Genomic DNA, 12,994 nt, shown 5'->3' on the forward strand with positions numbered 1-12,994 from the left:
GCCAGGGAGAGCGGAAACCCTTAAACATCTAAGAGGCGAGAGCGACAAGAGGTGTTTTTTCGAGGCTCCCTGATGCCCTGTTAGGTCAAATGTCTTGCTCTGAAGCGGGAGAGAGGGGACTTATTAAAAACCTTTCATTTTTCTGATTTTTAAGGTCCTGCTTCAGCAGGCCGGAGGCCGAGGCGTGAGTGGGGCTGTCAAGGGGGAAGGGCAGCGAGCTGACGGCGTGCAAACAGATTGTGCAATATTTGCCTTGCACAGAGCTCCCATTGTAAAGCCTGGGAGTTCTGCTTCCAATAAATCCCTTGCCATAATGCCCCATTGATGGCAAGAGAAAGGCAGTATTGAGGGCTGAAAGAGCTACGGCCCTGAGAAGGGTTAAAAAATAAAGAAAAGGGGGGGGGGGGGGTAAAAAAAAAAAAAAAAGAAAAAAAAGAAAGATTTGAGGCTTAGTTTTAAACTTTGCTGTGTGGCCCCTGTGGCAGATCGCAGGTTCAGAGAAATATGTGGAGCCTGTTTGCATAACCCCATTTGCAGCGAGCACTTTCGGAGCCAAAGCGCGAGTGCGGCCGGAGCTGGGGGGCGGTGGGGAGAAAAAAGCAGGAAGGGCTGTGTTTATTTTCATTCTTGTCCCAGGCCACATAAAATTAATAATTAAAAAAAAAAAAAAAGTAATAATTAAATATTTAGTCAGAGAACCAGCTGTGTAAATGTGAGGAGCTGTGCCAGCTGCAAGGACATGGAGGGACTTGGTCCAGGCACTGGTCAGGGTTCGATGCCTTGCAGGTCATGTTCCTGAGCTTAAAAGCACCAAAAAAAGAGCATTTTGGGCTTTGGCTGGTAACTTTACCCTGGCTGCTGAGTGATTCCTCAGCATGGGGAGCTTGGTTCCAGCTGGGAAGGGTCTGCAGGCACCTGGAAGGGCTGGGCTGGAGTGCGGCTGGGTGATGCTCTGCCCACAGAGCTGCTGCCAGCCCCACATCCAGCACCCAGCTCACCTGATGGGCCTCCCCATCACCCTGAACTGGTTATGCCACTGCAGATCAGGCTGGGAGTGAGATTCAGTGTCTTTTGTCACAGCAGCTGATGTGACGGGGAGGAGCAGGGCTGTCCTTGGCAGGGCAGATGCAGGACCAAAGCAGGCAGGGTCTGCTGGCTGGCTCAGCATTCACGGCCGGGCCGGCTGCCAGGGGAAATCTCCCCATTGTGCAACATGCTGGAGCTCTCCAGGGAAGGTCCTGGCTCTTGAGACATCTTTGAGTGAGGCTGGACGAGTGACTGCCTTGAATTAAGAGCGGTTGAAGGGGTGCCTGCAGGCCCTGAGTACTTTTTCCATCCCTCGACCTTGTGATGCATTAATCACTCTCAGAGCAGCTGTGCAGACAGCTTAAATCGTCCTGACCCCAAAACTCCAGACTTGTCATTTCTTCCTCCTCCTCCCTGCTAGCCGCTCCCTCCTCCTGCCTCCTGTCATGATATCAGTGGGGCTGGTTTGAGGGTCCCATTGCACCCCATTTCCTGGGATCTAGAGTGTTTTCGCTGTACCCCTTGCTGCTTTTCACCCTTTTATCATTTCTTGGAGGAGAACCCAGCCAGCTGTCCCTGAACCTTCTGAGCAGGGTCACTGCCAACAAATTCACTATTTATTCACCCTTTGGCTCTTGGAAAAGCTCCTTCAGCTCAGTTAACCCTGCTGTTTCCCCCCCAGACCCAGGGCCAGCTTGGACCCATCACTGATTTAACTGAGCTGGCTGCCCTGGCTGGCACAGAAGGTCCCCTCCCCGTGCCAGCATGTGCTCACGTCCCTGCTTCCACCTCCTTCCCTCCTTTCACCCCTCTGAGTTTTGGCCATTGACAGCAGCATAAGCTCAGGATGACTCTCCCAGCCTGTGCCTCCTCATCCTAAGGGTATGAGCTGGATGTAACCCACAACATGGCTGTGGAGCAGCAAATCCACACACCCAGGAGGTGCTTGGCTCTGCTCTTGCTGCTCAGAGATGGGATCCAGCCCTGCTCCTCGTAGGTGGGCTCCAGCCCCACTCCTGTGGCCACACATCCCTTCTGCTACCCCCTCCTGCACCTCCCTCCTGCTCATCCTCTGGCCCCAAGCAAGACATAGTTTATCAGTGATCTGTGTTGCCTTGAACACACTTTCTCTGCCATGTCTCAGGCCTGACATCTTCAATTTCCTCTCTCATCTGTAATACTCACCCAAGTGGGCCATTACTTATTATTTGGAAAGAGCTCTGATTACAACCCCTGCTGATAACTCTGTCTCTGGTTCGGGGTGTGCATGGAGCCATGTGCACAGGAGAAGACAGGACCCAGGAGATGGGGATCCCCCACCTATATTTCCCTTCAGTCAGGTCCAGGTTTTTCCAAGAGGAGGGTATTGTTCAAAACTAAAGATGTTGGGGAAGACAAGGAAGGCAAGTGGTGGGAAGGAGCGAGGGAAAGGGAGAAGAGAAGCAGGCGGAAGAAATGAGAGATGAACCCCTGGGGATTAATCAAACCTCACTGAAGGGCTCAGCCCAGCCCTTCCGAGCTCTGTTGAGTGAGCAGGGGTTCCTGCCAGCAGGGGAAAGCACAGAACACAGCTATCCATCCCTGCCTCCTGCTCCTGTCCCCTGCACCCCTCCCTGTGCTCCTGCAAGCCCTGGCTGAAACTGGCTCTGTCCCTGTCCTTGTCCCCATCCTCTCTGCCTGTGTCTAAAGCCAGGAGGGAGAAGCCCATCCTCCCTTTGCTATTCCTGGGAGTCACCCCTGTCCCTGGGAGTGAGGAGCCTCATGTTCCTTCCTCCCCACTCCTCCATGGTGTCCGGGGTCCTAGGGAGCAGGCTGGCGTGGGGCAGGGAGGACATTTGGGGCACAGTGGACTGGAGGGTCAGTGGAAGGACAGAGAGTGTGGGGGGAGCCCAGGGAGGGGACCCAGAGGAGGAGATCAGGGAAGGGGACACGCAGGGGTCCTGGAGCCATCTGTCTCATCTGCTCTTCTGAGCCAGTTCTGAAGGCAGAGCCCTCCCAAACCCCAGTGAGCCCCCACCACAGCCCTGCAGTTATAAAGGCAGGTGGGGTGGCTGGGCTGGGGGCTTTCAGGGTGCTTGGTGTGCTGGGACCCCTCGGGTCCCCATCAGGACTGCAAACAGCCACAGGACTCAGCTCCCGGCTCTGACAGGGGTGGGTGAATGTGAGTGGGATTGTGTTACCAAAATTCCCCTTCCTGGACCATGTCCTTCCCTGGAAAGTGGAGGGGACAAGAGGCATACCAGGCATGAGGGCTTCCCGATGCCTGATCAATGCTGGCCCTGCAGAAGGAATTGCACAGGGCCTTTGCTCATCTCTGCCAAAAACCCCCCTGAAGCATCAGGGCACTGGCCCATTGTCCCAGCACCCCAAGCTCAGATCAGTACCCCTGCATTGGCAGAAGTCTCTGGTTCCCACCAAACCTTGCCCCTGGCTGGCTGTGACAATGGCCCTTCACTGCCTCAGTTTCCCCACTTGGAAAATGGGCGCAGCAGCACCCACCCCACTCCGTAGTGTTCTGCAAGCCCCCAGGTGGTTTTATTAACACTGGGGGTGTTCAAACAAGTTTTTGCAGCTTCCCCTTGTTCAGGATTTATTTGGATGGTGATCCTGTCAGTGTGGGCAGCCGGCCCCAGCAATCCCTCCCAGAGACCCAGCCAGTCCTGCTGCCCTCCCGGGCTGGATGCTGCGGGGGCTTCAGCTGAGCATCCCACCAAGGGTCCTGATCCATGTGTCACACGCCTCGGTGCAAGCAGGGAGGGAAGCATCGGTGGCTCAGGGAATGCCACGCTTACGACCCTGCATGCTCTGGGGCTTCCCAGCTTTTTGCTGGAGCTGCTGAGCTGGGAGGGGCCGAGCCGGCAGCTCCCCATAAACCTGGCGGCTTAGACCACGTCCTGGGCAGATGTTGGGAGTCTGCCTTGGAGCGGAGGTTGGGAAAAGGAGAGGGCGGCCCTTGCCCGGAGAGTGAGGAGGAGAGCTCGGCACCCCTGGGCTTGAACTTTAGTACCCTCTTCCGCAGGAGTTTAAAGACAAGGATCCTCGTATCCCGAGCGAGCCGTCTGGATAGCCGGGCAGGCGCAGGGCTGGAGCAGAGGAGAAGCCAGCAACTTTCTCTGACGAGGATTTTATGGAGCTCTTCATAAAGAAATAACACCAGGGAGAAAACCCCAGGAAGCCAGGAAGTGTTTCCAACGCTCGGGACGCTGGTGAGCGGCTGCGGGCCGCCGCCAGTCCCTGCGAGGAGCCCGTCCTGCCGTGCAGATGTGTGCGATTGGAGCAGCGCGAGGGTTATTTTCCTTTGACTGAAGGCAACCCAGCCCCGGCGGATTAAGCTCTTTGTGTGCACGCGAGTGTGCCTTGATGGAAGCTGCTCCCGCAAAACCAGCTGCGGGGGTTGCGGGGAGCATCCCTTAGGTCAGGGGGCTCTCCTGGAGGAGGGGAAGACCTCCTGTTTTCGTGGCTCTGAGACGATGCTGGGACGGTAACTCCCCTGGCAGGCAGCGCAGTGCTTCGGGATGGCCGTCTATGCCCTCACGGGTTTCTCGCTCGTCAGCCTGCTCAGCTTTGGCTATTTATCTTGGGACTGGATGAAGCCCAGTTTGGTGGCCGATGTGGCCACAGACCCCATGGAGAAATCACTGCCTCCCACCTTCACCAGGCCACCCCACATCATCTTCATTCTGACTGATGACCAGGGCTACCACGACATTGGCTATCACGGCTCAGATATCCAGACACCGACGCTGGACAGGCTGGCAGCGGACGGTGTGAAGCTGGAGAACTACTACATCCAGCCCATCTGCACCCCATCCCGGAGCCAGCTGATAACTGGCAGGTAAGCCAGCACCTGCTCACAGCCTACTCATGTCCCCCTTTGGTCCCTTCTGTAGGTCTGAGGGGCTTAACCCCAGCTTGCTGCTAGACCAATGCCATGGTGTATTGGCAGGGGATGGAGATCCTCCAGCAGCTCTGGATTTCTCTAAAAAGCTTCCTGGGTGAACAGTTGATTTCCACACAGGATAAATAGTGGCACGTGGCAAGAGCAAAAATGTGGATGCTGCTGGGTAGTGGATGTCACTTTGGGAGAGGGTGGTCTCCAGTCAGGAGGTGTTGTGGTGCTGGGCAAGGAGCTGTGTCCCCAGGTAGTCCCTGACACACTGTCCCTCAGGGATTTGCTGTGAGGCCCTTGGCCCGTGCTTTCCCTGTGTGCGTGTTCAGTGCTGCACTGGCCAGCACAGGCTGGATGTTGCTCCATCGCCCTCTCCCACGGCAGCACAGTCAGATGTCCCCTTATCCTGGGCCGTTCTGCCTTCTAGGATAGGTGGGGCTTTCTCTGGAGCAGTGTGGTGTGTTCAGCACTCACGGCAGGAGGCAGATCCCACCAGCCCATCTCCTGCTGAGGAGTGGGCCCTAGGGAGGTGCCTATGGGTGTGGTCACCTACTGCCTGGGGTGGTGAAGCCCACCAGGGTCCAGGCAAAGGCCTCCCTTCTCTCCTGATGGCTCTTGAGGGGTCCCAGACATGTTTGTGGTGTGCAAGGCAGGGGAGGACAGGGATGGTGGGGACATTCAGGTAGGGCATTGTGAACCCACTTGCTTGTGCTGCCCAGCCCTGACAGAGGCCAGGTTGGCAGCAGTGGGGACAGCTGCTGGTGGCATTTTTGTGAGAAGTCTGCTGAGCCACTCTCTGTGTACTTTGCATCTGCTTTTGGTACTTACAGATGGATGAGGAGATCCTTGTCCCTGGCTGGAGCTTGCTTCATTGGGTTGGGTTGGGTTGGGTGACATGGAGATCTGCATGTGTTTTGGGTCTCTAACACATAAAGTGCCATCACGTCCTCACCCAGTGCTGCTCCTCATCACCACTGCTTCCCTCTTTCTTCCTGGCAGGTACCAGATCCACACAGGACTGCAGCACTCCATCATCCGTCCTCGGCAGCCCAACTGCCTGCCCCTCGACCAGGTCACCCTGCCACAGAAGCTGCAGGAAGCCGGCTATTCCACACACATGGTGGGCAAGTGGCACCTTGGCTTCTACAAGAGGGAGTGCCTGCCAACTCGCCGGGGCTTCGACACCTTCCTGGGCTCCCTGACAGGCAACGTGGATTACTACACCTATGACAACTGCGACGGGCCTGGCGTCTGCGGCTATGACCTGCACGAAGGGGAGGACGTGGCTTGGGACCAGAGCGGGAAGTATTCCACCTTCCTCTACGCTCAGCGTGTCAACAAGATCCTGGCATCCCACAGCCCCAAGGAGCCCATCTTCATCTACGTGGCCTTCCAAGCGGTCCACACACCCCTGCAGTCCCCCAAGGAGTACATCTACCGCTACCGCTCCATGGGTAACGTCGCCCGCCGCAAGTACGCAGCCATGGTGACCTGCATGGATGAGGCGGTGAAGAACATCACCTGGGCCCTCAAGAAGTATGGTTATTATGACAACAGTGTGATCGTGTTCTCCACAGACAACGGCGGGCAAACCTTCTCTGGTGGAAGCAACTGGCCACTACGGGGCCGCAAAGGGACGTACTGGGAAGGGGGAGTGCGTGGCATTGGTTTTGTCCACAGTCCCCTGATCAAGCGCAAGCGTCGGACAAGCTGGGCACTGGTTCACATCACAGACTGGTACCCAACTCTGGTCAGCCTGGCCAGGGGCAACCTGAGCAATGTCCAAGGCTTGGATGGCTACAACGTCTGGCCTGCTATCAGTGAGGGCAAGGAGTCGCCACGCACCGAAATCCTGCACAACATCGACCCACTGTACAACCATGCCAAGTATGGCTCCTTGGAGGATGGCTTCGGCATCTGGAACACGGCAGTGCAAGCTTCCATCCGGGTTGGGGAGTGGAAGCTCCTCACTGGTGACCCAGGGTACAGTGATTGGATCCCCCCGCAGACCCTGACCAACTTCCCAGGGAGCTGGTGGAACCTGGAGCGTCTCACTAATGGCCTGAGGAAGTCCGTGTGGCTCTTCAACATCACCGCTGACCCCTACGAGCGCTATGACCTCTCCGAGCAGCGCCCAGACGTGGTCAGGAGCCTCCTGATGAGGTTGGTGCACTACAACCGGACGGCCATCCCGGTGCGGTACCCTGCGGAGAACCCCCGGGCTCACCCAGACTTCAACGGTGGCGCCTGGGGACCTTGGGCCAGTGAGGATGATGGGGAGGAGTGGGAAGGCGGCCGGGAGCCCCTGAAAAGCAGGAACAAGAAGAAGAAGAAGTGCAAGATCTGCAAGCTGCGCTCCTTCTTCCGCAAGCTGAACACCAGGCTCATGTCCAACCGCATCTGACAGGACACTCCCCCAGCATCCAGCCATCCTGGCCAGGGTAGAGCTCTGGACTGCAGTGCCGTGGCGTGGGAGCGAGGGAGAAGGACAAGCGGGGAGGTGGCCAATGCTCTCTTGCTCTCCCTTGCTCCGGGGTTCACTCCGAAACACTTCTCCCCAGCTGGAGTGGTGGCCACAGGGAGTTGCTCCCAGTGGGTGAGGAAGGGCGATGTGGTCTCTGCTGCAGTGCTCAGTGCTGGTGAATGACTGTGCTGAGCTGGGCTGGCCCTGCACAGCCGCTTCCAAAGAGAGAGACCCTTTCCTCCAGGATTCTGCAACCAATCATAAACTTTAAGTGTTGGCCATCGCAAGGACAGGAGGAAGCATGGGGGGCTCTGCCTTCACGTTAACCCTCACCATTTCCCTCTATTTACTCCTGGCTCTCAGCCTGCTGCCAAGTGGCTGCAACCTTTGCTCTTGCTCTGGGAACTCGAGGGCCTCCCCCAAACTCAAGACCACATTGCTTCTTTGTGGAGGGATGGATTCCTGACCATGGATGTCAGACCTGAGATCAGTGTGGCTGGATTAAGTCATGCTGCTACAGGGACCTCATGTGGAGCTACAGCTTCCCCTCTCCACTGGCTTGTGGGGCCAGGAGCAGCCCTGGTGAGGAGCTGTGGCCCATGGAGGCACGGTTGGATGCTCTCAGAGGACAGGTGGTTCTCTTTGGCCCCACATTTGGGAGGCAGGTTTGCCCCAGGCTCTGGTGGACTCCACATGGGTCAGCCACCCAGCAGACCCTTTCGCCCAAAATTTGCTTGGACAGCCCCCTCATGTGCATGGCTCTAGGCACCCCTGATCCTCCCTATGAATCCTACATACCCAACCAGCCAACCACCCCTGGCTGCCCCTTCACCGTGCTGGAGCTGTCCCTGTCCCCACATCCCACTGCTGAACCCGGGGCAGAGGGACGATCTCAAGAAGGTCTCTGCAGAAGCTGATGTGCTGTTCTGTAGCTGCAGGACTTTGAAGCCACAGTGGAGGATGGGGATGATGGGGACGTCTCCCACCTGCCAGCACTGCGCCGCATCCCCTCGCCGCAGATGGGCACTGCTCTTCCAGCAGCGCACGCGTGGGGAGGAAAACACCTCCCCATCATCCGCTGCTGTGGGGAGCCCATCCGATGGCCGGGGGCCAGGGAAGCCAGCAAAGCTCCGGGCCCCCGCGCCTTCAGCAGGGTGCGAGCGTGCGTACGTGTGCTCACAGGAGAGCTGGCGAGGATGAAAGGGGGTAAATAGCTTTAAAATCGTTTTGGATGCATGGTGCATTTCCATTTACACAATGTGTTTTACATTTCTCCCCACAGGTTTCTCTTGGTGCAGCGTGTGTAGGCGAAGGCCCTGCTGTGAATTTTGAAAATAGTTATTTTTGTCTCTGGAAAATGAGGCCCGTTAGGACTTGTCAGCTCTTGGATGAGCAGTGTGGGCTTTCTTTTTTTTTTTTTTCTTTTCCCCCCTCTTTCTCCCTTGCAAAATAACATTCATTTAAAATCTGTCATTGAAAGATGTGACAATTGGCAGCGTGCACGCTGAATACCTTTCAGTGTGCTTTCAAGCCCTGTGTGTGAGAGAGGGATGAGGATGGGAAGAAAATGCAATGACATGTTTGTATTTTTTTTTTTCTTACTCTTAGCTGGATTATTTGGGGGAATTGGGATTTTCTATAGAAACAAAGGAAAAAAAACAGCTGACAGCAAGGCAGAAGAGAGGAGGCCTCTTCTTGTAGAGCTGGAAGGAGTTTGAAAAGCTGGAGCGTGGCGGTGTGTGCGCCAGTCCCTGCTGCTCCGCGCACGCCCATCACTGTGCCATCCCATCCCATCCCATCGGCTCCCTGCATCCCTGCAGGCACATCCCAAGGCTGTTTCAGAGGGGGACTCAGCTCCTCCATCAGCCCCATCTCCATCCCTGCTCCCTTAGCATGTTGCTCCAAGAGGAGTGGTCCCCATGGCATCACCCGAGCGGAGATGAGCCCCAAGAGGATGCTCCACATCCTCAAACTACCTCAGTCAGCCAGCCTGGTCCCTGGGGATGTGCACCACCAGCGGGGCTGCGGCACCAGCAGCCATTTGGCAAAGCCAACCAGTTGCTGAAAATAAAGTAACATTTTGCTGAAGAAGAGGAGGCTGCTGCAGGCAGAGCCAAAGCCAGGGGAGGGCAGGGGGTAATGCTGCAGGGGCTTGGGAACAAGTATTGGCTAAGGGACAGTTGGTGCTGAAGGGAATGGGAGAGCAGGACTGGACGTGGGGTGGTGACAAGGCTCGGGAAACGGCTTTCATTTCCATATTTATATAAATGCATCCAAGTTTAGTCCTTCTTTTATTTTTTTTTCCTTCAAAAACGGAAATTTCCATGAAAACATGCTTGATTTTTCTCCCATTCCCTTTTGCTAATATCCCCATGGAAAGGTTCGTCTGGTTTCACTTCCTTTCCAGGTTTGGATCTGCTGGGCTGATGCTGGGTTCGCAGTCAGCCTGGCCACAGTGGTGGATCTGTTGTCATCTGTGTTTTAATTAAAAAAAGTTGGATTCTGAACCTTTGCAAGAAGAAACATCTGAAGGAAAATCTTAGTCCCTGAAAACAAAGAGGAGAAGTCAGCAGGAGCATCTCTGGGTGCTTGGAGAGAGCAAAGCCTCCAGCCCGAGGACACCAGTTGTCCTTCACCACTGATTCCAGCTGTGCTGTGTCTGACTATTGGGCTGGGAAAGGAGATGCAGCTGCTGCCACGTGTTCTCCTAATCACAGCAGTGTTCATTAATGGCCTGTGCTGGGAAAAATTCAGCTATGTGCCAAAATCCCTTGTTTTCAGAGAGCTGAAGTCTCCTGGGATTGTGTGCGTGCTCTGGCTGCCAAGGGGTTAATGCAGCTGGAGAGATGCTAAGGCGGTGGAGTTCCCTGCACCCGGGAGATGTGTTTTCACAGACAGGCTGAGGCTCCCCTCCTTCCCAACCTCCCTTCAAAGCGCCTGGCAAGCTCCAGGCAGCTCCAAACCCCACCAGAAGCTGGGTGTAGGATGGGAGCCTGGGAGGGATGGGGCAGGGGGGTGCATCGGGGCCATCAGGGGTGGAGGGGTGGTGGGGTGGTGGCTGCTGCCTGTCTGTCGGCATGGACTGGCTGTCTCCACCCTGGCTGTTTCCACCCTGCTGGCTGGAGAGAGCGGGGAGGGGATGGGCTGGGAATGAATGGAGTTGGGATGGGATAGAGATGGGGAGGAGGATAAGAGGAGGGTGGGGCTGGGCTGGGCTGGGGAGGGATGGGGAGGGGAGTGGGATAGGATGGGGATGGAATAGGGATGGGATGCGTCAGGCAGGACTGGGGGTACGTCAGAGACTCTCCAGCCCCACAGGCAGCTCCCACCCGAGAGAGGGAAGAAGCCCAGTACCAGGACAGGAGATCCCAGCAAACTGCCACAGCGGGAGAGTGCCAGAGCACCCCGAGCACCTCATGCTGAGCAGAAGGTGTTCTGCATCAGGGGTACTTGTGTCCTTTCTCATGCCAGGGATCTGAGGCCGTGTGGTTCTGCAGGTTCCCCCCACCCAGATCCAGTGCACAATGGCTCCAGGGAGCCGCATGGCACTTGCTGGGTGTCCCCAAGTATCATGGACATGTCCACAGGAGAGTCTTCGCCTACGAACCCCACTGTCAGGGAGAGGGTGGCACTGAGGACACCCTGTCTCAGCCAAAAGCAGCTTCCTGTGGTTGCAGGAGCAAGTGCTGGGCCCGTAGGGACAGGGCACGTTTGCAAACACAGCCTTAAATGTAAATCAGCTCTCCTCACCACGGTATTTATAATCTTCTCTAAAAATAACCCCAAATTCAGCTTCCCAGAGGACAGCAACTGAGCATCCCCCAGACCCCAGCTTGCATGTGAAACTGTCCCAGTAATTTTGGGATCTCTGCAATATGTAATTGGCAGGCCGACTCGTTTGGTGTGCGAGGCACTGCTGCAAGCCCCATCCCCTGGGAGCAGGGGCACCTGCTGCAGCCCCCCCAGGACACGTGGATCCTTCCTGAGCTGCCCATCCCGTGTGTTTGGGGTTCGGCATCAGACCTCGGGTGCCCACCCGGGGGCAGCCCCTGCTGGGATGCAGAAGCTAAAGCTCTGCAGGCAGAGCTGGAGCAGGGTGTGGGGAGCAGGATGCATTTTTGGAGAGGCAGCCCAGTGATGGAGAGGAGCACTGGGGATGAAGGTCTCCATCAGGTGGCCAGACCCGAGTACGGCAGCAGGAGAGCAGCATGGCTCCCAAAGCCCTGCAGGAGCAAATCTGGGGATGGCTGGGAACAGACACATCCTAAGAGTATCCTGAGGCCTCTGGGAGAGGACTGGGACTACTTCCCTCTGCAGGGGAGCCCCCAGCCCAGAGATTGAAGGTTCCACCCAGAGCTCCTGCTCCCCTTGGATTGTCCCCAGGCACCCAGGAGTGGGACCAGGCAGCAGTTCCTGCTTGGGAAAACATTATCAGCAAAGCAGAGCATGTTCAGCACGCAGAAGTCTGACACCACCTTACCCTCAGAAGGAAAAATGTCAAGAAAAAGGGGGAAAAAAACTGAATAGAGAGAAGAGCAGAGAGGGAGAAACTTTTCCTGGAGAGCTGTGTCTCTGCCAGGCAGGAGAACCCTGGGGAGGGAGGCAGGGTCCTCGTGGGGGGCTTTGCCATCAACCCCTGCCTGGGTGGGGGGTTTGGGGTGTCAGGGATGCAGCGGGGATAAGGAAGGGACAGATCCCTCCTCCTGGCTCGGGGAGCACGCAGAGTCACGCGTGTGGGGTTGAGCACGTGTGGCAGTGTGGGGGTGGGCACGGGGAGGGGGGCAGGTCACATTGCGGAGCTCACGGGGACACGAACATTAGCGCAGGTGGGAGGGAGGTGGGAGTGAGGCAGGGGCACAGAGCCGCCCATGGGGTCTCGGGAGCGGGGGGCTCTTCCTCTTGCCTCTAGGGTTCCAAGGGGCTGCTGGGGGCTGGCAGCAAAAAGCTGGAGGAGGAGAGCACTCCCACAAACATTCGGGTGTACCGGCCCCCATGGCAGCCCCCTGCATCCTGGAACAGCCCTGGGGTGGGGAATGAACCCCCTTTTTTGTGGGAGCAACATGGGGAGGAGTTGTGCAGGGGCAAGGAGGCATTTTGGGGACCATCGTGTCCCTGGGGCACAGATGGCACATGTGCATTGCCTGCACCCCAAGTGAGGGTGCCTGGTGTGCTCTGCCCATGCCAGGGCATGGCCAGGGTGGGTCTGGAGGTCATCAACCCCTGGGGACTGTGGCCCCATCCATGTGCCCGTCCAGGGCTGGGAATTGGTCCCTGCTCTGCCACCAGGGTCCCCTGGATGGGACCAGGCAGGAGCTGGAGGCTGGATGCAGGGATGCAAGGTGGGGATGCAGGTGGGTAATAGTGCAATTAATGGAAAAGCCATTAGACCTTTCTCCTCCTCCCCCTCCTCTTCCTCACTCCGCCACTTGCTGTCCTCCTCCACTTCCACCTCCTTTCTTCTCTCCCTCTCTGCTCCTCCTCTCTCCCCTCTCAAAGATTTCTCCCTATTTTTGTCTGGTTAGAACCTTTTCTTTTCCTTTTAACCCTTCCATGGCAGCCTGAAGGGGAACTCAATCCATCTCAGCTGCCAAAGGCAATGCCCTCCCAGCCAGCAC

At 56.8% G+C, this 12,994-nt stretch overlaps 1 protein-coding gene across 1 annotated transcript; it reads left to right on the top strand.

Annotated features, from left to right (window-relative positions):
* Window positions 1-3,930: 3,930 nt before the first annotated feature.
* Window positions 3,931-9,886, top strand: ARSI (arylsulfatase family member I). The gene is made up of 2 exons (XM_010399756.4): window positions 3,931-4,861; window positions 5,915-9,886. Exons 1-2 carry the CDS (start codon window positions 4,542-4,544, stop codon window positions 7,317-7,319), a joined length of 1,725 nt encoding a protein of 574 aa, XP_010398058.1. The 5' UTR covers window positions 3,931-4,541; the 3' UTR covers window positions 7,320-9,886.
* The last annotated feature ends 3,108 nt before the right edge of the window (window positions 9,887-12,994 follow it).

Source organism: Corvus cornix, chromosome 13 (genome assembly GCF_000738735.6).
Source record: "Corvus cornix cornix isolate S_Up_H32 chromosome 13, ASM73873v5, whole genome shotgun sequence".
NCBI lineage: Eukaryota > Metazoa > Chordata > Aves > Passeriformes > Corvidae > Corvus > Corvus cornix.

What these genes read in the sequence shown, in the direction of transcription:
- ARSI (XM_010399756.4), top strand. Translation starts at nt 4,542, where the DNA reads ATGGCCGTCTATGCCCTCACGGGTTTCTCGCTCGTCAGCCTGCTCAGC. An exon ending in AGCCAGCTGATAACTGGCAG is followed by an intron (nt 4,862 to 5,914) that starts GTAAGCCAGCAC and finishes TCTTCCTGGCAG; the next exon opens with GTACCAGATCCACACAGGAC.